Source organism: Calidris pugnax, unplaced genomic scaffold, assembly GCF_001431845.1.
Source record: "Calidris pugnax isolate Ruff unplaced genomic scaffold, ASM143184v1 scaffold145, whole genome shotgun sequence".
Lineage (NCBI taxonomy): Eukaryota > Metazoa > Chordata > Aves > Charadriiformes > Scolopacidae > Calidris > Calidris pugnax.
In genome coordinates, this window is record NW_015090939.1 from 902,291 (window position 1) to 928,649 (window position 26,359).

The 26,359-nt window shown below is 51.1% G+C and overlaps 1 protein-coding gene across 1 annotated transcript; it reads right to left on the minus strand.

Annotated features, from left to right (window-relative positions):
- Window positions 1-860: 860 nt before the first annotated feature.
- LOC106893657 (transmembrane protein 45B-like) lies at window positions 861-12,559 on the minus strand. Its single transcript, XM_014951822.1, has 6 exons — window positions 12,487-12,559; window positions 4,937-5,138; window positions 4,413-4,625; window positions 2,898-3,082; window positions 1,862-2,007; window positions 861-1,021 (listed from the first exon to the last, which is right to left on the minus strand). Exons 2-6 carry the CDS (start codon window positions 5,118-5,120, stop codon window positions 904-906), a joined length of 846 nt encoding a protein of 281 aa, XP_014807308.1. The 5' UTR covers window positions 5,121-5,138; window positions 12,487-12,559; the 3' UTR covers window positions 861-903.
- Window positions 12,560-26,359: the final 13,800 nt, after the last annotated feature.

Genomic DNA, 26,359 nt, shown 5'->3' on the forward strand with positions numbered 1-26,359 from the left:
TTTATTTTTTTTTTTTTAAATCCTGGTACTCACAACTGCCACCTTTTCCTCCGATCTAGGAGGAGATAGATATTGCACTTTTTTTGCAAGAAATTAGCTGGCGCAGGGAGGCTAAAAACAACGCGTTGTGCCTTTTTCATCTCGCTTTCCAAGCGGAAAGGGTTCATTTTCAATGGAAAACCGGGATGTTTTATGAATCCCTGCTGCTTAGCCATGTATCTCCCAGCCCTTCAGGCTCTGCAGGTCTGAGGGATGGATTTGTCTAAGCTATTATTACGCCCTCTATAATTTATCAGACTTAAATTTAAGGATATCAGCTCAGCGGGGATTTTTATTTCACATTTATTCACTCTTTCAGCCTTCGAGTGAACAGGAAAACTATTAACAAAACCCTTCTTCAGTTCAAAGCTCCGGTAATAAAATCTGTATCGTGCACAATCAAGCCACGGTGTTGCAAATTTGACGTAATCTTGCGTTTAACACTCTTTTAGTCTTCCTCCCTGGGATGATGCCTTGGTCTGGAGGTGCACGACCTCAGCCAGGAGGTTTCCCTGCCTTCAATCACTGCGGGTCAAAGCCTCCAGGGGCTTGGAAAAGTCAGCTGGGCCGAAGGATGCTCTCCATCACCATGGAAACACGCCCGGGAACCCATCGGACGAAGCGATCTCATTCCTTTTTCGAATTTCTGCACTTCATTTTGTTGCTGAAAATAAAAAATCACTGCAAATGGGTGCTCATTTCAGAGACGGTGATACTCAGGTATGGATGGAGCTGCCACCTGTGAGCTCAGCGTGCTTGAAAGGTGGAACTTTGCTCTTCCGAAATATAAATATATCATTAGATTTTAATTATTTCCTTCCTTTTTTTTTTTTTCTTCTAGAAAACGGATTCTGCTTGTGTTCTTCACTCTTCATCAGACCCATTCAGGAAGGCGGCTTGGGAGCTGGTGTCACACTTTTGCTGCCGGACTCCCAGGTTGATGTAGGGCTCCCCGCTGCCTCGCGTGCACCTCTGGATGCACCTGGAACACACGGGTGATAAATCACCATTAGCCAAAAAAACCCAAACCTGTCCCCTCACCAGGCTCTCTCCCTTAGAGAATCACAGAGTTGCCTAGGCTGAAGGGACCTTTAAGACCATTGAGTCTCCAACTGTCAACCCAACACTGCCCAAACCACCGTTAAACCATCATCTTCACCCCCCCATCTACCCCTCTTTTAAAAACCTCCAGGGATGGTGACTCCACCACTTCCCTGGGCAGCCTCTTCCAATGTTTGATAACCCTTTTGGGGAAGACATTTTTCCTAATAGTCAATCTAATCCCTCCCCAGCCCAGAGGCTCGTAGGCTGTAGGAGCACCCCTGAAAGTGGGATAATGTCCCCTTCCTATCCCCTTGGAAAAGCCATCCTTGGGGCTGGTGATGTCTTGGCCATCAGACCGTGGTGTTGCACCTCCAATAACTCAGTGACTGTCGAGCGCTTCGAAATCCTTGCAAGGGAGGGGACAAAATGTCAGGGGCTCCTGATAATGCTTTGTTTTCTCTATCAAATTAAAGTTTGACTTAGAGTACCCAGTGCAGAGAAAAAAAACAAACAGTGTGACTTCCAGGAGCAGCTCCGGGGGCTCAATTATTTGACTCCTCCGTGTTCAATGCTCTGGCTGACACTGTTTTGCATTCTGTGCAGTCAACAAATAATGTGTACAGTCGTCGCCGTGCCCTAAAACTTGCAGCAGTCAGGGCCTGCTTATTCAGCTGTGACTTTGTTCTCCAGGAGAACATCTGCCTCTCACTCCAGCCATCCCCATCCCTGTCCGCCCACCCTCCTTCCTGCCCCCCAAAAACTCATGCCCCAGTCATACCAGTAAGCCAGAGTGTAGTTTACAGCCAGGACAGCCACGGCGGCCGCCCAGTGCCAGAAGAAACACATGGTGAGGAACATGATGTTGCTGTGGTCCTCCTCATTCCACACTGGACCTCCCCATGGCCGGAACAGCACGACCCCGATCTGGGTGGAACAAGAACTTTATTGCTTTTTGGGGAAGAAAAAAATAAAAATCAATGTACTGGAGGCCTCCAGCACCCTCTGTCCATCTCGGTTCTCACCACGATCCATGAGGTGACCGAGGGGCTCAAGCTTGGACCGGGTGTGTTGGTTTTTCTGAGACAGCACTGGGCTCATTGCAGTCCAGCCTCGCAATGGGAGGTCCCACCAAGCAAGTCTGTGCCTGCAGTCTTTCTTTTTCTCTACAATACTCAACCACGATTCGTCCCTCTGCATTGCAGACTCTGAGCCACCCTTTAAAAACTCCCAATTTCACGTTTTGCTAGCTCAGCACAGTTTTTAGTCTTTGAATTTGAGTTCGCGCAGCAGCCCTGGGGCTGAGGAAGAGGAGGGGAACTCGCATCTCGTGTCAGCAGCCCAGTTTTGGGCAGTGGTTATCATCTCCAGCTGATTTCTTTGCCTCCCCAACTACCACCAGAGCCAGACACCAGCCGTGTTTTTAACTCAGCCATTTCATTGCTTGATGGGGTTTGCATCTTCCCACTAAACCAGAGGGAGTGCTGCAGGGTGCATTAGACACATTAAGCAATTAGTACGTGGTCGTTAGATACTGCAGAATGTTGCTTGCTGAGTGTGAGCACTCGCATTTGATGGTTCCTCCCCCCAAGAGAAGCAACAAGCCAAGACAAACGGCTATTGCAGCAGGAGCAGTCATCAGAGATGACCTGTGATGGGTGAATTTTCATCCTGGGTTATGATCTATTTATGAAGCCAGCCCAGCAAAATTATCCTTCGGAGACGTGCGATTGATGGGTGATGTACATCTCCTTCTCCTCTTTTCCCCTTGCTCTCCTACCTCGGTGCTCTGCTCCGCAAGAGGAGGCAGAACTGACCTGCCAGAACCACGTTCCCTGGACGATGGTGACGCCGGCTCTGAACATCTCCAGGACAATGTTGTCGCGGAGGAAGACCTCCAGCATGACGCTGCAGGCTCCTGAGAAGATGGCGATGAGCAGCAGGGAGTGGATGTGCTGATCCAGCATGGGGCGGTGAAGGACGTGGTAGTAAAAGAGACAACCTGCCAAAATAAGCACCATGCTGTAACACCACCAGCCTTTGACCACAGAACCCTGGTAGAGTAAATCGCCCGCCTGGTTGGGGAATTGAGACAGGTCATCATGAAAACAAGGGACTCCACATAGAATTACAGAATCATAGAATGATTTGGGTTGGAAGGGACCTTAAAGATCATCCCATTCCACCCCCTGCCCTGGGCAGGGACACCTCCCACCACACCAGGTTGCTCCAAGCCCCCTCCAACCTGCCCTTCAACCCCTCCAGGGATGGGGCAGCCACAGCTTCTCGGGGCAACCTGGGCCAGGCTCTCCCCACCCTCACAGCAAAGAAGCTCTATCCCACATCTCATCTCCATCTCCCCTCTTTCAGTGTCAAACCCTTCCCCCTCGTCCTATCTCTACATGTGCTTGTAAAAAGTCCCTTCCCACCTTTCTTGTAGGCCCCCTTCTGATGCTGGAAGGCCACTATGAGGTCCCCCTGGACCCTTCTCTCCAGGTCTCCCACCATCCTGGAGGGATGAGGTGCCCAACCTAGGGGCAGGAAGATCTGAGCAAGATGGAGACCAACAGAAGGGTGGTTTTCTTCCCATGCCGGTGCTGTCACCTCTTCAGATAACCTTCCCCTCTTAGCCAGGCTCCTGCTGTGTCCTACTTTTCTGTCGCTAAACCTCATCATTTTCTTAGGAGCTGGAAATGATAGATTTCCTTTTCTTACATGCCAAACTCTGCCTGTTGCGCTGCCCCTGCTGTGACTTCAAAAACCTCGGGAAACGGGGAAAAGGAAAAGAACAAGAGATGTGCCTTCATCAGGGGGTTTTCTGTATAAGCAAGACCTTCATTTCCTATTGTCTTTTCCCTCTGTGATCCAAGAGGGGTCTGAAATCCTGGCTGGCAACCCGCAAGACAGCCTGAAGCCAAAATGATATTCATGATGTGCTGAAGCTGGAATAAGTCACTCGACTCCGCCACGTGCAAGGCAAGCAGATGAGGATGACGATGCCTGCAGAGCAATTAATGGCTCTCGGGGGAGAACGCGGGGCACGCAAACAGCTCTGTAGACACAAGATAAATGCAGCGTCCACCAGCCATTTATCATAAGGAGGAAACTCATCCTGCTGCCTGCTACCGCTGTCACCCCAGAAATCCCAAACCAGGACCTAGTGATGCCTGTATTTCCCATCTTGACACGGATTGCCCTTGGATAATACATCACCTACAACATGTCCTATCTTCAGGGGCCTTCAGAGCAATATCTCACTCCGGCAAACGTTGGTCCCTCCCCGACTCGCCCTCCAACATCCCTCCCAGAATTAAGCACCACCTTCTACCCACCTTCGACGAACACGGCCACGGAGAGCATGAGGCGGTCCAGGCCCCGCGGCACCACCTGGGAGATGTAGGTGAAGACGTCCACCACCCCGGAGAGGCCGTAGAAGAGGTACATGGTGGTGTGCTGCCAGTTCATCAGCTTCACCCAGTCGTGGTTCTCCCCGCTGTAGAGGTACATGTGTGGACCATCTGGGACGAACTGCTCTGCCAGCATCCCTGCACGGACACCCAAGAGCACCCCATTTCTGATGGTTCATACGCAATGATGGTTGATGCTACTCATTGCTGTGGGGCGGATCTGAAGCAAGAGCTGATGGTTTTGAGTTAAGGGGGGGAAGGACCGGATATAAAAATCCTGTATTAATGGTAGCTCTGCTTTGGGAAGGGCTACGAGACTTGGTCTTTTCACATCCAACTCTCTTAGACATCAAGACAAGGTGAACATCAAGGATGTATCCTTCCACGCCTGGACCAGTTTCTCTGGAGTAAGGGCTACAGGCTGGGAACTAGTAAAATATAACCCTTACCTATTAGAGCGAAGATGATTTTGACTCCCCCTTCGATGGCATCCACGCGTTGGAAACAGTAAGTCCTGTGGGATTTCTTATTTGCTGTCTGGCTGAGATACCGCAGCGGGTACTTCACAGACCACCAGAGCCCAAAGAGGAGGAAGAAACTGCCTGGGAGAGCGTGACCCTTGAAGTTCGCCATCCTGACAACCTCCTCCGGCTGCAAGGCAAAGAAAAACAATGTCATTATACAACTTAAACCAGTTATTTGACATAGCACTGGGGAAAAAATGGGTTTTTTCTTGTCAGAGAGGACTGGAAAAGTCTTGACCAGGCGTGAGGGAATAGGAAGAAGCACTGAGGAACCCTCCAAGGGTGGGAGGTGGGACCTCTCTGAGGTCTTGGCCCCAGGATTAGGAAATACCCAAAAAAGCCAGAGCCCAGGCTAGTTTAGCAGAGGCCCCGTATCTGCTGCAATCTCTGACACATCCCAGCCTGAACTTTGCATCCCCCGGGATCCCTCCCAGCTCCTCCTATTCCTACCCTTCTGCAGGCACGAGCGAGAGCATCCGCTGCAGACCAGGGCAAGGTGGGCTTTTTGGGACCATGCAGGAGAGAAAACAGTGAGGTCTAGGGGCAAACATCAGTGGGTTTCTTCAGCTCCTTGAACAGCCACAGAAGTGATGTGCTACGTCCAAAAATTTTTGAAATTCCCGGAATTTTTCCAGCCCAAGGAGGGGAAAGAAAAAAAAAAACCCAACTCATGCCACATCTATTTTGCAAAGCCAAAGCATTTTGTTAACAATTTATCTTCCAAAAAAAACCAACGCTCCAAAAGCTGCTGGAAATAAAACATTTTGGTTCTGGGCAGAGAAAATGACTTGCTCCCTGCATCACCACCTCCTCCCACCCTTTCTTCTCTCTCCAGAGCATCACTAAGCCAGGATTTGCACTGCAAGGAGCCCCGGGGATCCCAGCAGAGCTGCTGGAGCCTCTGTGCCTGAGCACACACACGTGCACCGGTTGCAGGAGGGCCGGGGGACCCGTCTCCTAGGAGAATTACAGCAATTAAAACCCAGCCGGCTCCTGTTTGCCATTTGCTGGTTTGCTTAATTAGGTGGAGAACCGATTAGCTCTTTGATGTGGGCTCGAGCATATGTTCGGGGGCCTGCCTTGGCGCGATCGCAGGTCGGTTGTGTCAGGCTGGTCAATTAGGATTATTATTTTTTTTTTAATTGATAGCAAAGGCTGGGCTGCCAGCACCCAGGACTCCCTTTTCTATTTATTAACGCTCTTTTCCATGCCGAGCTGAGCTTAACACCGGGCAGAAACCAGGTCTCTGGTGGCGTGGATGCATGCATGCATCCATCCATCCATTCATCTACATAGCATGGACCCATGGAATTTGGTGACCAAATTGGTGACCTCTCCATGACAGACTCCCATGACCCTGTTATCCTTAAACCACCTTTTGAGGCTGCATTTTGGGCTTCAGCCCCCACCTGCTGGAAATATAAAGCAAAAAATGCTCTTATCCTGCTGTTGACTGCCTTCTACGTAAAGGATAGTTAGGGCATGAGGTTGACCATGTCTTGTTCTTTTGAGGCTGCATTTTGGGCTTCAGCCCCCACCTGCTGGAAATATAAAGCAAAAAATGCTCTTATCCTGCTGTTGACTGCCTTCTACGTAAAGGATAGTTAGGGCATGAGGTTGACCATGTCTTGTTGATGCCAGCCTTTGAGAGGAAGAGCGATTGCTTTGGCTTTATGAATGTCTCATTTCAGGTCGGTTTGTCCCAGGGACACCTCGTTTCTCCCCGTTAAACCCACGCCCAAGAGGGTTTGGGTTTCTCTTGGGAGATACCATCTCCCAAGAGGCAGGAAAATCCACCGGGTGAGATCAGCCCTGTCGCCGACCTGCCCAATTTGAACTGGTTTAACCAAACCTGGCTTGATCCAACACCTGGAGGTAAGCAAACATTGCCAGCTCATGCAAACACCACCCTGGTGCAGGCAGCTACACAGCTGATGACCTTGCCCTCACCAAGTACCCATGAACTACCACCGAGGGCTTCATGACAACAAATTTAGGAGGGGATTTAATCCGAGGGTGGAAAAGCCATGCACGGGAAGGATTATTTTTTGACCCTATGGGCAAGCAGCTTTGCAGGCAGCCGTTAGCAGCACCGCAAGGCTCTGCCTTATTTCATGACTTGAAAGGAGAGATTTATTGACAGTGGGTGCACCGGGTAATTAAACACAAAATCAAAGCAAGACGCTTTTTACCGGCAACGGTAGCACAGTCCAGTGGATTAATACAATGGCCTTTTTTTAGTCCTTTGAAAAAAAGACAACCAGGGAATCGGAGCATCCACCTGTATCCCTGTGGATTAAGGGAGCAGCACACCTGAGCCAGGGAAGTGGCTGAGAAATCTGTATTTTCTGGGTGAAATATGGTTGCATACATGCCATGGTAGAATATCAGGTTAACAACTGAAAGCAGAACTCAGCCCACACCAGAATACCAGGACAAGATGTACCACAGCCATATCATGCCATATCAACACTACAACACTTCCACAGCAATACAGAGTCAAATATATGTCACCTGTGACTCCCAAGTCACAGGCGACAGGACGAGAGGAGACGGCCTCAAGTTATGCCAGGGGAGGTTCAGGCTGGATATTAGGAACAATTTTTTCACTGAAAGGGTCATCAGGCATTGGAATGGGCTGCCCAGGGAGGTGGTTGAGGCCCCATCCCTGGAGGTGTTCAAAAGACGGGTTGATGTAGTGCTGGGAGGTCTGGTTTAGTGCCTCATCAACTGGCCATTTTAAAAGCAGATATTTAATGGGACCTGATGGTTTCCTGCATGAGATCGCCACAGTCAAAACAGGAGGAACTAAAGGATACATATAACCTTGTCAACCAGCCATTTTAAAGGCAGATGTTTAATGGGACCTGATGGTGTCCCACAGGAGATCACCACAGTCAAAACAGGAGGAACTAAAGGATACACTGACCCAGCAAGGAAACTTAAAGATTGCTTTAAATAGAGTCCAGCAGCCAGCACACCCACCTTGCAGGGTGATGGGGACTGTTTTGGGGTTCTTGCCACCTGTACCCACCCAATCCCTCACCTGGAGGAAGCAAGGTGGCTTATCTGGGATGCGTCACCAGCCAAACTATTTCCCCTGCTTCTCTTCCTCCTCTGAAAACATACAAAAGGTGAGCACAGAGGGGGGGGGAAATAATAATAATAATAAAAAAAAAAAAAAGCCAAACCAATTATCTTTTCAACGGTGAGTTCCCTGGAGCCAAACAGGCTCTCGTTTGTCCTTACAGCTCCAAAGGCAGCCAGATTTTTGCCTGCGGTCACTGGGGAGCAGATAAAAAGCTGAAGGTCCAGCTGATGTTGGGGTTGGCACCACCAACCACCACCCCCAGGGCATCCCTGCGGGGCCTGACTTTGCCCCTCTCCCTCGCCGTCGAACGTGGCGCGGTCGGCAACGCCACCACGTAACGAGTTGTAATTAATGCACTTTGCCCCCTGTTTATTCCAACGCCGCGCTTAATGATTTACCGTTTCATCTGCTCTTACTGCCTCCCAAAAGAGCTGGTTGCCTCTTGGTTTATGGTTAATGCATGCAAACACATGGGGAGGCTGTCACCCCCTCCTCCTGCCCTTACCCTGGCAGCCAAAAATAGTCTTTTTTCAGCCCAAAACCCTGGACTGTTTGAGTTTTCCAAAGGTCTCATTCGCTTTACCAAACACTTTTTTTTTTTGCAAAGGTCTTATTAGTGTGTTGATAATGTCTCGGTCAGGGCATCACTTCCATTTTCTCCAGCTTGGAAATTACAGTCTAAAGTTCTCCAGTGGCAACAGCTCGCAGCCATCACCCCCCTGCAATTAACTTTGCCCTTAGACCTCTGCAAATCAGGCAGTTCAACCACACCAGAGCTGGTTTGCTCACCGTGGGACCTGCTGCCTGGATCTCAGAGCATCTGCAGGTCACAGGGATGGTCCCCGGGGAAAGGCTGACTCAGAGGAGAAATGTCTCGGGTCACGAAAAAAAAGAAAAGAAAAAAAAAAAAAAACAGGCTGGGCTGAGGCTCAGCTGGGGAACGTCACTGAGGTGTGGATCTGGAAAGACCGAAGCTATTTCTAAGGCTTTCGAGGTGGTTTGTGTCTCCTCCTGCTCAATCTGAGGCTGCAGGAGGAGAGCATCAAACCCAGACCGACAGACCAGCAGTGGATGAGGTGCTTTGGCCAAAAAAAGCATCCTCCATCAGCTCATTTCCTACTCTGCCTGCTCTCCATGAGTATCTCCCCGTACAACACAACCCCACGGCCCAAATCCTCCACCTGGGGGGGAATGATAGAATGGTTCATGTTGGAAGGGACCTTCAAGATCATCAATTCCACCCCCTGCCCTGGGCAGGGACATCTCCCACCAGAGCAGGTTGCTCCAAGCCCCCTCCAACCTGCCCTTGAACCCCTCCAGGGATGGGGCAACCACAGCTTCTATTCCAGGCTCTCCCCACCCTCCCAGCAAAGAAGTTCTTCCCCACATCTCAGCTCCATCTCCCCTCTTTCAGTGTCCAACCCTTCCCCCTCCTCCTATGGCTCCCCTCCCTGATTCAGAGTCCCTCCCCAGCTTTCCTGGAGCCTCTTTAGGGACTGGAAGAGGTGATGAGGTCTCCCCAGAGCCTTCTCTTCTCCAGACTGAACCACTCTCTCAGCTCCAGCCCTCCAAGCATCTCCATGGCCTCTTTTGGACACCAACAGGTCCAACAGTCCAGCAATGGGGTAACTGGAGAAGAAGAGAGGGAGATGTCCCCTCTGAGGACAGAAAGACGGCAGAAGAGACACCCAAGAGACATCAGCAGAGGCATCACCTACGAATACCAGCTCTCCTCCTGCCTGCTGCCTCTCTCCATTACCAGCGCTGTCTTATTTGTCTGCAGAGGCACTTCTAACCCTAGCAGCACTTCCATTAGCTCCCTGAGGGGCTGGATCCCTAATGCATTAACGTCAGGCTAAAACCCCACTCTGAACCATTTCATCCCATTATCCTCGGTTTTCCTTCTATCTCTGCCTCCGTCTGCACCGGGGAGTGTTTGTGGTGACACCCAACAATCATGTTATTCGTTAATAATACTCCCAAGCCCGGCCACATCTGCCAGCCCAGGAAAGCAACTTCTCTGCCCCTAAAAGATCCTGGGGGGGCTTTAGCCTTAGGTTAAAAAATAACATCATCACTGGAATCTATTGGGCTCAATTGCTGGGGAATATCTGAAGGACCATCAGGAGCGGCTGTTGGTGGACTAGATGACCTTTGGAGGTCCCTTCCAGCCTGGACAACTCTATGACATAGGAGACAGATCGAGCTAATCTGAAAACAAAGACCCCCTGTCATGGGAAAAATCAATGTGGATGTTCAAACTGGGATGAAGATGTCACACCTGAGATCTGCTCAATAGACACAACGGACCCAACTGGAAAGAGGCGCTGGGAGAAGAGAGAGACCGAAGCCCTGGTGATGGAGAGGGAGATGTCCCCTCTCTCTCTGCTTTGGACTCTCCATCCCCGCCGTCAGGGAAGCAGCTCCGAGTTACAGCCCAGCAGAGAAAGCTGAGAAATAAAACAAATTAGCCAAAGCCTTCTTAATTACAGTGGCTCGGAACGGGCGCTTCGTCATCCTTTTGCTTCTCTTTACAACCCGCGTTCGTTTGTTTGTGGGTTTAAGGCAACGAGGTCTGACTTTAAAAATGATCTGTTTGGGAAAACGCGTGTTATCCTCTTAAAAGTGATTTTTCTTCGCCTCTGAGAAGAAAAGAAGCAGCATTCTCTTCTGAAGAGAATTAAAGTGCTCTCCAGTGGTGGTGGTTGCCCCAGCTCCGCGATGGGCGATGATGGAATAGCCCTGACTCCACCAACCCCCGTTGCCTCACAAGCACCGACCCAACACAGGGACTGAAAACCAACACTGCCACCACCAACAACGCCAAAAAACCCTCATATTTTTCCAAAGATGAGACCATTCCCCGTCCTAGAATTGTCCCCCCATCGCCCCACAGGGTAAGTGCTCCTCCCCGCTGCCTTCAGCATCCCTCAAGAAAAACTCTCCAGGACGAGAGACTAAAGAAACCCATTTCCAGCACAATATACCCCAGATATATCCAATTATTCACCTTAAGCACATAAAAACCAAGCCCGTTGAGTACCTCCCCGTCCCTTATTTTATCAGTTTGTGTTATTTTTAACTCCAAGCTGGTAGGAAGAAGGAAGAAACCCTTCCCCAGCTGCGCCCTGCGAAGGGAGGCACCGTCCCTCGGGGAGGGCAATCCCCTGGACGCCACTTTTCCTCCTCATCTGCACGTTTTCAGGCACTGAAAGAGGCATTTTGGGGGCAATTCCGCCGGGAGAGGAGGGTGGGGAGAGAGTTTCTGGTTCAGCGCACCACAATTTGGCGGTGATTTTTGTTCTAGCTGTTCAGGGCAGAGCTTTTACATTTAATTTGGCTGGGGAGCAGAGCAAGGAGGGTCCTGATGAGGGGTTCGGGGAGGTTTGGGGGGGTCTCCATGCCACCACGTGGCCCCACTCTCCCCTCAACCTGTTTTCGAGCCCCACATACCCTGTTTTTATTTTCCAACTTCCTCCTTGGAGAGCGTTGCTGCCCCATCGTGCCCCACTGCTGTGGGGGCACCAGCAACCCCCCCTTCTGCCCCATCCCACCAGGACCCTGGGGTGATGGGACACCTCTGGTGGGTCGAGGACCCCACACACCCCTATGTACCCCCCCCAACCACACCCCAGTTTGCTTTTACAAGTGGAGGGGGTCTGGGATGACTCACCCCAATCTCTCTCCTCCCCCCTACGGGGCTGCTTGGGATGCCAGATTGAGGACCCCGGGGTGGTGGGACACCTCTGGTGGGTCAAGGACCCCACACACCCCTATGTACCCCCCCCCAAACACAACCCAGTTTGCTTTTACAAGGGGAGGGGGTCTGGGATAACTCACCCCAATCCCTCTCCTCTCCCCCTATGGGGCTGCTTGGGATGCCAGATTGAGGACCCTGGGGTGGTGGGACACCTCTGGTGGGTCTAGGACCCCACACACCCCTATGTACCCCCCCAAACACACCTCAGTTTGCTTTTACAAGGGGAAGGGGTCTGGGCTCACCCCAATCCCTCTCCTCTCCCCCTATGGGGCTGCTTGGGATGCCAGATTGAGGACCCTGGGGTGGTGGGACACCTCTGGTGGGTCTAGGACCCCACACACCCCTATGTACCCCCCCAAACACACCTCAGTTTGCTTTTACAAGGGGAAGGGGTCTGGGATCACCCCAATCCCTCTCCTCTCCTCCTACGGGGCTGCTTGGGATGCCAAATTGAGGGGTTCCCCCCTATCCCCACCCACCCAAAAAGGCGGGAAGAGATGGAGACCCTTCCCCTCCCATCTACAGAGGAAGGGGGGATGTGGGGTGACCCCCATGGCTCGGGGTGATGTTCCCCAGCCCCTTCCCAACACGAAGCCCCCCTCCCTCCCCAAACCAGACCCTTACCTGCCCCACAGATCCTGCGGCCGTACCTGCGCCCAGGTGAGCCCTGCTCCTCCCCTGCCTGAGGCACCTGCCTCCTCCCTGCCTCCAGCTCCTGCCTCCTCCCTGCTCCCAAACCACCCCCCTTCACAACAACAAGAGGGCAAAGACAACCTAGGACGCATTTAAAAAAGCCTACAGGTGCTTAAATTTGCACTTTCCCCCCAAAAAAACCCTCTTCCGATTTGAAAAACTTACCTTTTCCTTCCTCTCCCCCCCCCCCCATCTTTATTTTCTCACATTTCATTGCAATCATTAAACTTCTCCCAACACCTAAATCACAGAGGGGGTACTCCCTCCCCCCAGGGACCCCTGCACCCCCCAAACCACGACCTGCTGCCGAGTGGATTAATTTCTTTGGAGCACTTTATTTTCCGTGCTTCCCAGGTCGTGATGGATGCTCCTCTGGGGATCCCCCTACCCCCCTACCCCCATAACCCATATTTCAACTCCGAAGGCAATTTTCTGACCAGGCCTCCTATAAAAGGTAGTTTATTCTTAATAATACTTTTCCACTTTCATCTCCAGCCCTGCGAGTGCTTTACGAATGTTAAATAATTAACCCCCACGACGCCCTTGGGAGGGAGGTAAGCGTTATTATCGCTATTTGTAAAAGAAGGACTGACAGAGCCTTCTGTGCAACGGCCCTGCCTTTAACTCGCTTTCACAGAGCAGCTCAGGTACTTCCATCACTGAGAGCAAACACACCTGCCCCAGGGAATTTGCAGTAAGAAAGACCAATTTTAACGTTTTAAACATTTCCACCCCGTTTTATAAATGACTTCACGCTTAAAAGCGCTGTCTGGCAACCCCCTGTCTTTATTTTTTTTATTATTATTATTAAGATTTTGATTTATTAGAATCAAATTCTATTCCCTCACCCTGTCCTGGCGCTGTTGTTTAAACAGGTGACTTCTTGTAAAAATAATTATCCATTAATTCACCCTTTCTCACTGCTCGGGGAGGGGTGGGCTCTGCTGGAAGGGAGGAAGCACCCCCCAGGCATCCTCCCACCACTGATTTTTATCAGTGGTGGGGTTTGGATGCCCAAACTGTGCATGTTTTTTCAGGTGGGGCAATTCAAATTTTCCAGATGCAAAAGCCAAGCTCCAGGCATTTATTTTTTTTTAATTTTTTTTTTTTTTTGTAGCTTGGAAGCTCCTCCATTAAATTGGCCCATGAATGTCCTAGGAGCCTCCTGCCATTTTAATGCCTGTCCTGCAGGCCCTGGAATAAATCAGAATAAATCAGGCACATGGGAGGCTTTACCCCCAAAAATCTCCACACCTGAAACCAAGGTGAGAAACAAATGGGAGGAAAACAAGAGGTGGGATGGGGGGGGCTGGAAACATGAAGAATTATTTCACTGGGGATTTGCTGCCTCTGTGTGCAAGCTCATGGGGAAAAAAAAAATATAGGGGATATTCCCTAGATATAGGGAAAAAATATAGGTCCAAAAATACAACTGAAGCAAAAAAAGGCCATGTAGAAATAATGGTGATTAGTGGTGAAGTTGCTGGACTTGGTACATAAATCCCACGGCTCCTTTCATCTCAAAAAACCTGAGTTTAGCTAAAAAAACCCAGACCTTTAGCTAAACCTGGCTCAGAAATGGAAGCTTGCCCATTCCCAACGCTCCCCTGCGCCGCGTCGGGTGTTTCTCAGCTACCAGGAAATTTGCACCATCAAATATTTGCAGAGCGAAACCGCGGGGTGTGGGTGGGGATGGACCTTACTAGACGGAAACAAATAACCTCTCCATCTGTATTTATGGCAGTAAAGACCATCCCTGAGCTGGAGGTTCAACCTCAGCAAAGCTTCGCCTTTCCATGTGGTCCAGAGCAACCCATAAAACACCACAGAACACGAAATCAGCTCTAATTTATAGCCCCATCTTCACTAGAGCTCAAAACCCCTCGCTGTTCTTTAAACAGCCTTGAAATCCCATGCAAAGGCTGGAACTCATCTCAACCGTGCCCAGATTTTGGCACGGGGTCATCTCTGGAGGTGGGGGGGAGCCCTGGTCCCCACGTTGCACCACACACACACAAAAAAATACAAAACCCAGGGCCCGAGTCCTGATTAACAGCTTTTCTGAATCTTATTGCCTTCACATGAAATCCATCCTGGGGGAAAAAAATAAAATAAAAAAATAAAATAAAAAAATAAAAAATCACAGTCCCAGTTGTAGGAATTTTTGAGGTTTGTGTCCTGCCCATCTCTGATTTTCCACCTCCTGATGGCTGTTTTTCTCCCTGCCCTGTCCCACGCAGAGCTGCAGCCCCTAAGGAACTCTGACAGCAAAACAGCAACCTGCCGGCCCCACCGACACCCAAATCTGCAGGGTTTGCTGGAAAATAGGAGTTTGCTGCCCTGGGAAACACCTCAGGATGCTCTCTGGGAGGAGAACGTGCTCTTTGGTACCTGCCATCTCCGAGGATGCAGTGTCAGACACAGGCTGGAGCCTCCAGAGAGAAAAGGAGGGAGAGATGGGTAAATTAGCTCTGAATAAATTGCTCAGAGAAATCAGGGGGGGAATTTTTCTGTTAAAAAAAAAAAAAAAATCTGTAAATGAAGAGGTGTCAGAGCTGGGGAATTAGCTCCCTCGTTATCGTGTGCTGGCAGAAGGGATGGGTGGCAGAGTCCTCTGCTGGGTGGACACGCGTTGGGAGAGAGGAGCTGCCCGGGTTGCAATTTTAAGATGCAGGAAAATCAGGGGACAACCTGGAGAGCTGGCTCTCTGCAGGCACACTCATCCAGACATGGGTATTTAGGAGGTCCCTCGCTGGGAGAGCAATGTGTTTTCCATCCAGGATAATTACACCTTCTTTTCCTTTCCCTCCCCTCCTGCACCCGTGCATGGGGCCAGGGGAAACCTTGGCACCCACCACAGGCAATGTATCTGTGGGACAATGGTCACATCATAGAATCATAGAATGGGTTGGGTTGGAAGGGACCTCAAAGATCATCGAGTTCCACCCCCCCTGCCCTGGGCAGGGACACCTCCCACTAGAGCAGGTTGCTCCAAGCCCCCTCCAACCTGGCCTTCAACCCCTCCAGGGATGGGGCATCCACAACTTCCCTGGGCAACCTGTTCCAGTGTCTCACCACCCTCAGAGTCAAAAATTTCTTCCTGAGATCTAATCTGAATCTTTTTTCTTCCAATTTAAAACCGTTTCCCCTTGTCCTATCATTACCCTTCCTGGCAAAGAGTCCCTCCCCAGCTCTTCTATAGGCACCCTTCAGATAATGAAAGGCCGCTATAAGGTCTCCCTGGAGCCTTCTCTTCTCCAGGCTGAACAATCCCAGCTCCCTCAGCTGTCATCCAGCCACCAAATAAGCCACCTCCTACAGATCATCAGCCTTCCTGGTACCCAGGGAAGGATCCCTTCAAAGCATCCTGAGATCTCTTAGAACCAAAGAATGGTTAGAAGGGAGTTAGAAGGGACCTTAAAGATCATCAAATCCCTGGGCAGGGACACCTCCCACCACACCAGGTTGCTCCAAGCCCCCTCCAACCTGGCCTTCAACCCCTCCAGGGATGGGGCAGCCACAGCTTCTATTCCAGGCTCTCCCCACCCTCACAGCAAAGAGGTTCTTCCCCACATCTCAGCTCCATCTCCCCTCTTTTAGTGTCAAACCCTTCCCCCTTCGTCCTGTGGCTCCCCTCCCTGACCAAGAGTCCCTCCCCAGCTTTCCTGGAGCCCCTTGAGGGACTGGAAGGGGCAACGAGATGTCCCCAGTGCCTTCCCTTCAAGCTACCACCTGCACCATTTGCTCCTCACCCTTTAGTCCCCACGCTGGGTGGGAATGGGAGCGAAAAGAGCCCTGGGGAGGGGCAAACTGAGAATCAGCAAAGGAGACAAGGAGGGACCCGTTGAAGTCCCACTTGAAACGCAACCTAATTCTTGCTCCCGAGGAAGGAGTTTGCCAGATGGCAAAAGGGAGAAGATGAACAAATCCGACATGGCACATCTGCAGAGAGTAAAAACAGCATCCACGCACAGCAGGGCCGAACGGAGATCACTCTGGGGACAGGCTTGGCAGAGAAAGCAGACATAAGTGAAGAAAAAAACCCAAAAAAACCCCCAAGGTTTCTATTACAGACCCCCCCGTGACCCGGGCCGAACAGGGACTGCTCTGGGGACAGGCTTGGCAGAGAAATCAGACATAAGTGAAGAAAAAAACCCAAAAAACCCCCAAGGTTTCTATTACAGACCCCCCCGTGACCAGATCTCAGACCCCGGCTGGGTAAAAACAGACAAGAGGGGACTGGAATTAAATAAAAGCAGGGAGGGCTCAGCCACGATGTGATTCAAACTGCATCCATCCCAGCTGGATGGCAGCACAGCTTGGACAAGGCAAAAGCTCTAATCAGGGACAGGAGACCATTAAAAAGCAAATTGTGTAGCCAGATGAAAGAAATGTAAGAGAAAGAGAGCAGGAAAACAGGGAAAGGGAGATACAGGGAGAGGTGATGAAGCTTAAAGGTATTGCATCAAAAAGTGGGCAAAACTCTGGGAAAGTCTAACAGGGGCAAGCAGGAGAAAAAAAATAACTTACAGCTGACGTGGAGTGAAAGAAGGAGGCAGGCAACAACGTTCTCCATGAAACCAGCTCCATCCTGGCATCAGAGAGGGGAGAACACCTGCATGACCCCACCAGGAGAGGTACAGGTGGGCAGCCCCTGCCCACAGGTGTCTGAGGGCCAGGCCATCGATATGGCCCCTGGGAGGCAGGAAAATTTAAATCTTAAAATTTAAAAAAATCCCAGCTCCCCTGGGAGCTGCTCTGTTTTATTTCTGCAGTGATTTTTTTCTTTTTTTTTTTTTTTAATTTGCAGTGATCATTTCTCTCAGCTGCAGCACTTCTCGGCTAAATAAATTGCCATTTTCTCCCAGGCCCTTTTACAGGGAGCTGGTGCAGGCAGAGGAAGGGCACAGCAAAAAAAAAAAACAACCCAAAAAACGTCCCAAAGGTCTGATTTTGTGGTTTCGCCCCCCTCTCCTTCAAGCTGGGAGTGGAGCAAGGGCACATCTTGGTGGCAGAGGAAGGAATGTCACCTCCCCAGCCCACGTCACCTCTTAAAGCAAGTGGCATTCATTTGGGGATAGGTTGATCTTGAACACCTGGAGCCAGAATCACAGAATCACCTGGGGTTGGAAGGGACCTCTGGAGATCATCCAGTCCAACCCCCTGCCAGAGCAGGGCCACCCAGAGCAGGTCCCACAGGAATGTGTCCAGGTGGGGTTTGAATGTCTCCAGAGAAGGAGACTCCACCACCTCCCTGGGCAGCCTCTGCCAGGGCTCTGCCACCCTCACAGCAAAGAAGTTCCTCCTCATCTTTAGGTGGAACTTCTTATGTTCAAGTTTGTGCCCATTTCCTCTTGTCCTGTCCCTGGGCACCACTGAAAAAAGCCTGGCCCCATCCTCCTGACACCCACCCTTCAAGTATTTATAGGTGTTGATCAGATCCCCCCTCAGTCTTCTCTTCTCCAGACTAAAAAGACCCAAGTCCCTCAGCCTTTTCTCAGCAGAGAGATGCTCCAGGCCCCTCATCATCTCTGTAGCCTCTGCTGTCCCCTCTCCAGCAGTTCCCTGTCCTTCTGGAACTGGGGAGCCCAGAACTGGTCCCAGTGCTCCAGCTGGGGCCTCCCCAGGGCAGAGCAGCATCTTGGGGGGCACCCATCTTGGGCCACCAGGGCCTATTGGTGGCTCATGGGCATCCTGTTGTCCACCAGGACTCCCAGGTCTTTGTCCTCTGAGCTGCTCTCCAGCAGGTCACCTCCAACCTGTCCTGGTTTGGGGGGGTTATTCCTCCCCAGGTGCAGCACCCTAAACATCTCTGGCTCCTGGTGGGGTTACTGGGGACACAGAGCCGCGAGGCGTGGGCAGGAACAGATGTGGTGGGTACTTCCATCTGAAAAGAGAGAGGGGAAAATTAGTTCGTCATCTTGGCACGTTAAAGCTGAACTCTTCTTTTTTTTTTTAATTAGGCTTGGGAAAATGCTGATATTTACTTTTCCTTCTTCCCCATATTTATCATGGGTTACAATTTTTGCCCATGGTTACCCTCCTCCCCAGCACTCCAGCTCCAACTCCCTTTCCTGAGCAAACCTTTGTGATTTCTGCTCATGTTCAGCATCCCCATCATTCCTAAATGCTGCATTTCATCAAAAAAACCCCAAAACAACCCACACCTGGGGACAAAGGCAAATTCAAAACCTGTTATTTATTGACCTTTAGCGAGAGAAATCCAACCCCCACGTGCTACAAACCAGCAGCTCCCCAAGCTCTGCAGAAGAGAAGCATTTCAGCAGCCCCAAAAAATCCGTGCCCAGGGAGGAGGATGCTTTTGAGGGGTGGGAAGAGGGTGCTGGGGGTTTTGGGGGAGCAGCCTGAGAGCTGGCAGAAGGGATTTGTGGTGTTAAATGGGAGGAAAGAGGCAGCAAATGTTCTGTCTGTGGGGTCCTTGCGGATGCAGGGACGAGGGTTGTGGGATGATGCTGCTGTCCCCCACCTTGGGGAACCAGGAGACCAACAATCCGATGGGGACCTAAGAGGTGTCATGTGGCCAGATGTGTCTCGGGTGTGCAGAACTGAACCCCAGGAATATTTGGGAACACTAGGTGGTGCTGAGGGCTCGCAGAAAAAAAAGGCTCCTGCGCCGCCGCCGCCGAGGTGATGCTCAAGGGTACCAGGCTGCAAGGCCCTGGGGGAATGGTGGGGCTGAATCCCCTTTTCGGGGTGAGCTTTCCAACCCCCAAACTGCCAGCGAGAAGCTCCTGGTGTGGCTTTGTCACAGCCTTCCCTCTGCTAAAGGCACTTTGCAACAGCTTGGCCATGGCAATGGCCTTGGGAAGACCCAAAACCATTGACGTCCCCTTCTCTGGAGATCTCCAAGACCCACCTGGATGGGATCCTGCTCTGCTTTGGGAGGGGGGTTGGACTAGAGGATCTCTAGAAGTTCCCTTCCAACTCTGGCGATCCCATGATTTCGTGACCCTGGTCCCTTCACCTCCTTTCCCAGGGCTGTGTCCTCCATCCTATCTCTGTTTTACTGATGGGGAAACTGAGGCACAAGCACTACCCAGGGGCAGTTCCCATCCTCCCCGCTGTCCCATCCCACCCAGCAGCATCCCTTTTCCAGCCAGGAGGCAACGCTGCTTTTGGGTGAGCCCTAAAACAGACACCGAGGGGTTCCAAACCATCCTTGAACAAAAACCAGGATTGCAGCAAAGCCCCTGCTTTGGTGCTGGAGGCTTTTCCAGGCAGGCAGGGCTTTCCCAGCACCCCTCTGAGAAACGAAGGGGCTGCTAATTAGGGTGAAACCCACCCAGGGCTGTCCCCCCCAGCCTCCACCCCATCTCTCCTTGCTTCTCCTCCATCCCCCCTTCGCCCACCACCTCCCATTCCTCCCTGCCGGGCTCCGGTTACGCCGGCGGGGTCCGTAAACAGCGTCTAAAATAATTGTGCAGTTGTCACCCTTGGGCAAGGGGGACTTATTTTAAAACGCCCCGGCTTAGCCCCAAAGGGCCGAGGGGATTGTGGCAGGGCCCAGCTGTCCCCGCCGAGCGCGGGCGGGCGCTTCAAAGACCCCGGGCGAGATGCCCTCAGCGCCAGCCTGTCCTCGTCGAAGGGAGCTGTGTGCTGGTCCTGCTGCCCCATCCCACCCACCAGCGCCCCTTTTCCAGCCAGGAGGCAACGTTGCTTTTGGGTGAGCCCTAAAACAGGCACCGAGGGGTTCCAAACCATCCTTAAACAAAAACCAGGATTGCAGCAAAGCCCCTGCTTTGGTGCTGGAGGCTTTTCCAGGCAGGCAGGGCTTTCCCAGCACCCCTCTGAGAAACGAAGGGGCTGCTAATTAGGGTGAAACCCACCCAGGGCTGTCCCCCATCTCTCCTTGCTTCTCCTCCATCCCCCCTTCGCCCACCACCTCCCATTCCTCCCCGCCGGGCTCCGGTTACGCCGGCGGGGTCCGTAAACAGCGTCTAAAATAATTGTGCAGTTGTCACCCTTGGGCAAGGGGGGCTTATTTTAAAACGCCCCGGCTTAGCCCCAAAGGGCCGAGGGGATTGTGGCAGGGCCCAGCTGTCCCCGCCGAGCGCGGGCGGGCGCTTCAAAGACCCCGGGCGAGATGCCCTCAGCGCCAGCCTGTCCTCGTCGAAGGGAGCTGTGTGCTGGCCTGGGACCTTCTAATGGTGTTTTGACGTTCCCAGTTTCAAGAGCAATCTGTGAGGCTCAGGAGATGCCGGGGGGAGCAGCTGGAAGGAACCCCCTGGGTGGGGGGGTGATGGAAGGAGGATGGGTGAAGGGTGGAAGGGGGTAAGAGGGAGGTTAGGAGAGGGATGCAGGCATGGAGAGGTTGCACATCCCGTTTGGCTTGAGAAACCAGGGGGAAAAAAACCCAGAGGAGAAGGATGGAGTGCTTCTGCTGAGGTGCTGCAGACCTGGGTGGCTGTGGGCACGGAGACAGGAGCCCGGGGGGGAAGCACATCTCACCATGGCTTTTCTTCTTGTCCCACACCACTTCTGGCAGCGACACAACCAGTATCTCCTCTCGCCGGGGCAAAACTCAGTGTCTGGAGGAAAAGGGAAACACATCTCCTAATCCCACTGGACTACAAAACTCTGACCATGCCTTGGTCATCAAGGCAAAGCTTCCCCACAGCTCCAGGCCAAAGCACAACACTTTGTATCCTGCCTATAGCATAAGAGCTGGTGATTAAAGCGTTATTGGTAAAGGAAACCCCAACCTCCCATTCCCTTTGGTTAGTGTGAGGCTGGATGTTTGGGAGAAGACAAGGATGCATCTTCATCTTGGCCTCCTGATGGTCATCTATTGCTCAGCTGGGGTGAATCTTCTAGGCTCTTTGCTTTATTTTGCATCATTTCTCCCCAAACCACTAAAGCATGCTTCCTACGTTTAGATTTCCAGGGGTCGTGCATCCATCCCAGTGACCTTCCTGTAACCCTGCATGGTCCCACTGCCTTGGCCATCAAGGTGAAATTACCCCCCAAGTCAACCACTCCAGGAGATGAATAGCCTTAAAAATAATAGACCCTTTTGTCTCTTCTCTTCTTCTTCCTCCAAATAACCCTCCCCTCCTTTTCCCAGAAATATTGGGCACTAGTTAGCCCTGAACTTTGATTTTTTGGGGGAAACACTCCGTTATTAGTATAATGATTAGTTGGACATTTCCATTTCTCACAGCTCTCATTCATTGCTCACATCAAGCCTGCACAATGCAGGGCTTACATGCCCATGCAGATGGAGTTAGGTCTTCTACTACCACGTGAATGAAGGAAAAATGGTATTTTGTCACGCCTTCTCTTGGGGTGCAGGTGTCCATCCACCCCACACCTCAGATCCATCAGGTCTACCTGGGCCAAGTCAGGCACAGGCAGATGGGCGGGATGCTTTCAGCCTTGTACCCAGTAGGAACATCTTCCCCAACACCATCTCTCCTCCTTTCATGAATAATCAACTATTCACCATCTCCTGTGAAGACCATCAAGGTTTTTCCCATGTGTCCAGACATACCCAGATAACCACGACTTGTTATAGAATCATAGAATCATAGAGGTTGGAAGAGACCCTTGGGATCATCGAGTCCAACCATCTCCCCTACTCTACAAAGTCCTCCCCTACACCATGTCCCTCAGCACTGCATCTAAACGTCCCCTAAACACATCCAGGGACAGTGACTCCACCCCCTCCCTGGGCAGCCTGTTCCAATGCCCGACCACTCTTTGGGTGAAAAATTCCTTCCTAATGTTCAATCTAAACCTCCCCTGTTGGAGCTTGAAGCCGTTCCCTCTCGTTCTATTGTTATCCTCACCTTTTGGTTAAAGAGGGGGGAGGTTTGGCAAACTGAAATGTGGCTTTCCCTGAAGTGAGGACAAACCCTCTTGGAGAGGCCGAAGGCAAGGTGAACCCAGAGCCATTCCCAGCACCAGGCAAGAGCTGTCTCTCAGCAGCTGCGAGCCATTTATTAGACGGGTTTGAACTCTTCTACAAAAGCTGGAGCCTGGGGGACGGAGGCGGCGGGGGCAGACAAATGTGAAAAAAAAAAATAAATTGTGTTAATTACCAGTCCATTTGTATGACGCGAAGCTGCCCTGGTCCATCATCTCATCCCCCCCGAGCCGTGGTTTGTCGGGTCTTGGGCTTTCATGCCGGGGTCCCAACGGGACCCCTGTTTCTCCTCATGGCCATAGGGACGGCAGCTGCAGCTGACTGCTCCCGTTAGAAGGGACCGCCGGCGCTCCAGAAACCATTTTGGCAGCATTTGTCGCGACAGCTTCTGCTAATCTCTCTTTCATTTGTAATTATTTTCTCGCCCAGGCGCTCCCACAATGGAGACGCCCTCCCAGCCGCGCCGGAGCATCGTCGGCCGCGCTCGGGGGACGTCGTGACGGGATAAAAAAGGACGCGGGGGTGGGAGGGGAGAAGGTCTTGTGAGGAGGATGGTGGGCTTCAAACGGGCTGGGGCTCCTCCGGAGGCGATTGAAGTGGGCCGAGGGATGGAGCCGGCAGCCTTTGAGGCAGCCCCAGCCATCTCGGCCAAGAATAATTGAACAAATAGTTTATCTGGTGAACCAACAGCTGTAGGGAACAGGCGATTTCCAGAGGATTAGGGGAGAGCTGTGAAAGGGAGCTCCCACGGGAAGCCTAAAACCCTCATCTTGAATTCAACCGGCCAAGAACACATGTTGGAGCCTTTGACTTACTTTTTTCTCCCCTCACCTCTTTTTTTTTTTCTCCAAACCACTCCACAAACCAAAAAGTTGTAGTTGTTGAAGCACAGGGCAGGAAACAGGGTCCACGAGAGAGAGAGATGAATTATTTAGTGGCAGTTGATTCCTAAATGGGATTTTCCTATTTTATTTTAATCTAATCCTGGTGGTAGTATTATTTTAACATTTCCCCCCTGCCTAGCATTTCCATTTATTGGGTTTTCACTTCACAGCAGTCACCAGCAAGGCAAGGAAGCGAGAGAGAGGACTTGACGAGCAAATCTGAGCCACAGTGTGAAGCTGAGATGTGCTTCATCACAGCTTCTTCCCATCTCAGCCTCCTCTTCCTCAGCCGCGGCACAAACACCCAAGAGAAACACTCTACACCCAGCTGCTGTTTGACCCCAGGAAACATCAGAGCAGATCTAATCCCAAACCCCTAGGGTTTTGATTGCATGTGAATAGACACAAGTAGAGATGAAGATAAGGTGCCTCTAGAGTGGGTTGCAGCTCAGCAATGGAAGCTGCTTCCATGTCTTGTCCCACAGAGTCCTCCAACCTTGACCTGAAGGATCATGTCTGGCAGAGATCGACCCGGCTGTGCCTCACACCACCCCTCCCCAGGACGGATGCTGGACCTCATCAGAACCAGTCCCTCCTAAAACCTTTCTGAAAAACCATTGGCTCTCGTTGGGACACAGATTACAGCTTTTTCTGGCGTTGCAGGAACCTCCAGTCACCAGGGCTCATGTCACTCAAAAGTCAAGTGACATGGAGGTGGCACTGGAGTTGGAGATGCTCAGGGAAAGGCTCCAGTACCTGCTGCATCCCCTCTCAAATCACCTGCAGACCACCTCAAAACCATCTCAGTTGACCTGCAGACCACCTCAAAACCATCTCAATCCACCTACAGACGCCCGCACAGGAGTCAAACCCAGTGAGCATCACCATGGATGAGCTCACCCTGGCCAGAGAGATGCGTCTATAAGAGCTAGGAGGAGCTGCTGGCTTCACCTCCCTCTCTCCCCCTTTGCTGCAGAGTCAAGACAACCAGTTTTGATTAAACATCTCATTTTCAAACAGCCACATGAGATAAAACCCCTTTTGCCAGCCAGAGACAGCCTCTGGTTGACCATGCGGCCAGGCACAGCAGACCCTGCAAACCCAACGCCAAGATCATAAACAAGTATTGACCCAAAAACAGTCCAAGTTTGAGGTTTCCCCCAGCGTGAAACAATGCCTTAGCCTACACCACACCATATTTAAAGGTGGAGATCTGGTGGTCACCCCAACTTTCCTCCTAGCCCTGGTCTGCAGGAGATGAGAGGACAGAGCTGGTGGAAAGCGCTAAGCTCAGCGGCACCCCCCCTTCCCTTCACACCAGCTCCAGATCCGTCCTCAGACTTAATTTGGATCAAGAGGGAGACAGAGTTAACAATCCAATCACTATTTTTAGAATACTAGTCCTCTGTTGAGCATGTATTTGGCAATCCCTGCAGCTGCATCACCAGCAACGAAACCTTTGGGGATGGGTTTTGCCTAACTCTAGTCACTCAGCGAGAAAATAAACTTTTAAGCCCTTCCCTTGCTAGTACAAAACTATTCTTTACTGCCTATTCACCCAAGCATTATCCAGGCTGGACTTAAATTCATAGACAGTGAGAGCTCTCTGTAAAATTATGGCAATTTCTAATCTTTTTTTTATTGTGGAGTGAAAAAATATGACACTTTCCAGAGGACAGATTTGCCGGGGGTTATTAAACCTGCTGGTCTGGTGGCAGGTTTTGGTTTAGGGAGGTTATAAAACACTGACTGCTGAGAGCTGCATGATTTACCAGGAAAAAAAAAAAAGTTTTTCTGTGCTGTGTTTCTCAAGGATGCAGAGCCTAAAATCACCCTTTTCTTGCTCTCCTTCCCAGCCAACCAGGGAATTCATGGTTTCTGCTGGGTCTCAGCTTGTAGGTAAAAGGGATGAACGTGGAGGGGCTAAAGATGCTCAAAGCCTCAGATGAGTCACTCAGCATCTAAAAACATTATTGTCAGCTTCTAGGTTTGGTGCAGGATGGGGTTATTTCTAGAGAAAGCCAAGTTCAAGGCAGTTCTAGCAGACTTCAGTACATAAGCCACAGTTCAAGTAGAAAAAAAAGGGGGAGGAAAAAAAACCTTTTAAATTATGGGCTGATGAGAGCTTAACAAAAGGAGTCTCATTTGTTGGTTTTTGGCTTTTGTTTTTGGTTGGGTTTTTTTTCTGTTGGGTTTTTTTTTTGGTGTTTTTTTTTTAAGTACCATTCAATCATTCCACTCACTGGCGAGACCTTAAATTGAATCTCAGCCCTAGAAAATGCATTACTTACTGCTGAATTGATGTCACTGCCAAAGAATTTTCTCTCGGCTTAAGCTGTCTGCAGCAACACGCCAGTGGCACGTTCGAGACGTTTCCCTATTTGCGGAGAAAAATTCCTTGTGTTGGTTCTTTGCTTTTCCCCTTTCCCCCTGTTTTCAGTTAATTCCTTTTCGGGGGTGGGATGCGCCGCTGGAGCTGAGCAGACCAAATGAAGCAGGGATTTGCTGCAGATTTCTGTGGTCAATGGGAAGGGCTTGCACGTCCCACCTGGGTTTTGCCCACAGCATCATGGATTCACCTTCAGATCCACCGTGGGCATCACTACGTCTCCCTTCTAACCCACCACCCTCCAGATCTACCACGGGCATTGTTACATCTTCCTTCTAACCCACCACCCTCCAGATCCACCATGGGCATCGCTATGTCTCCCTTCTAACCCACCACTATCCAGATCCACTATGGGCATCGCTATATTTCCCCTCAACCCACCACCCTCCAGATCTACCATGGGCATTGTTACATCTTCCTTCTAACCCACCACCCTCCAGATCCACCACGGGCATTGTTACATCTTCCTTCTAACCCACCACCCTCCAGATCCACCACGGGCATTGTTACATCTTCCTTCTAACCCACCACCCTCCAGATCCACCACGGGCATTGTTACATCTTCCTTCTAACCCACCACCCTCCAGATCCACCACGGGCATTGTTACATCTTCCTTCTAACCCACCACCCTCCAGATCCACCAC

Excerpts from the sequence above, each read along its gene's own strand:
- LOC106893657 (XM_014951822.1), bottom strand. The coding sequence starts at position 5,120 with ATGGCGAACTTCAAGGGTCACGCTCTCCCAGGCAGTTTCTTCCTCCTC. Across the intron at positions 3,083-4,412 it reads CGTGGCCGTGTTCGTCGAAG|GTTGTCTCTTTTACTACCAC; the intron begins GTGGGTAGAAGG and ends TTATTTTGGCAG. Across the intron at positions 1,022-1,861 it reads AACTACACTCTGGCTTACTG|GTGCATCCAGAGGTGCACGC; the intron begins GTATGACTGGGG and ends CGTGTGTTCCAG.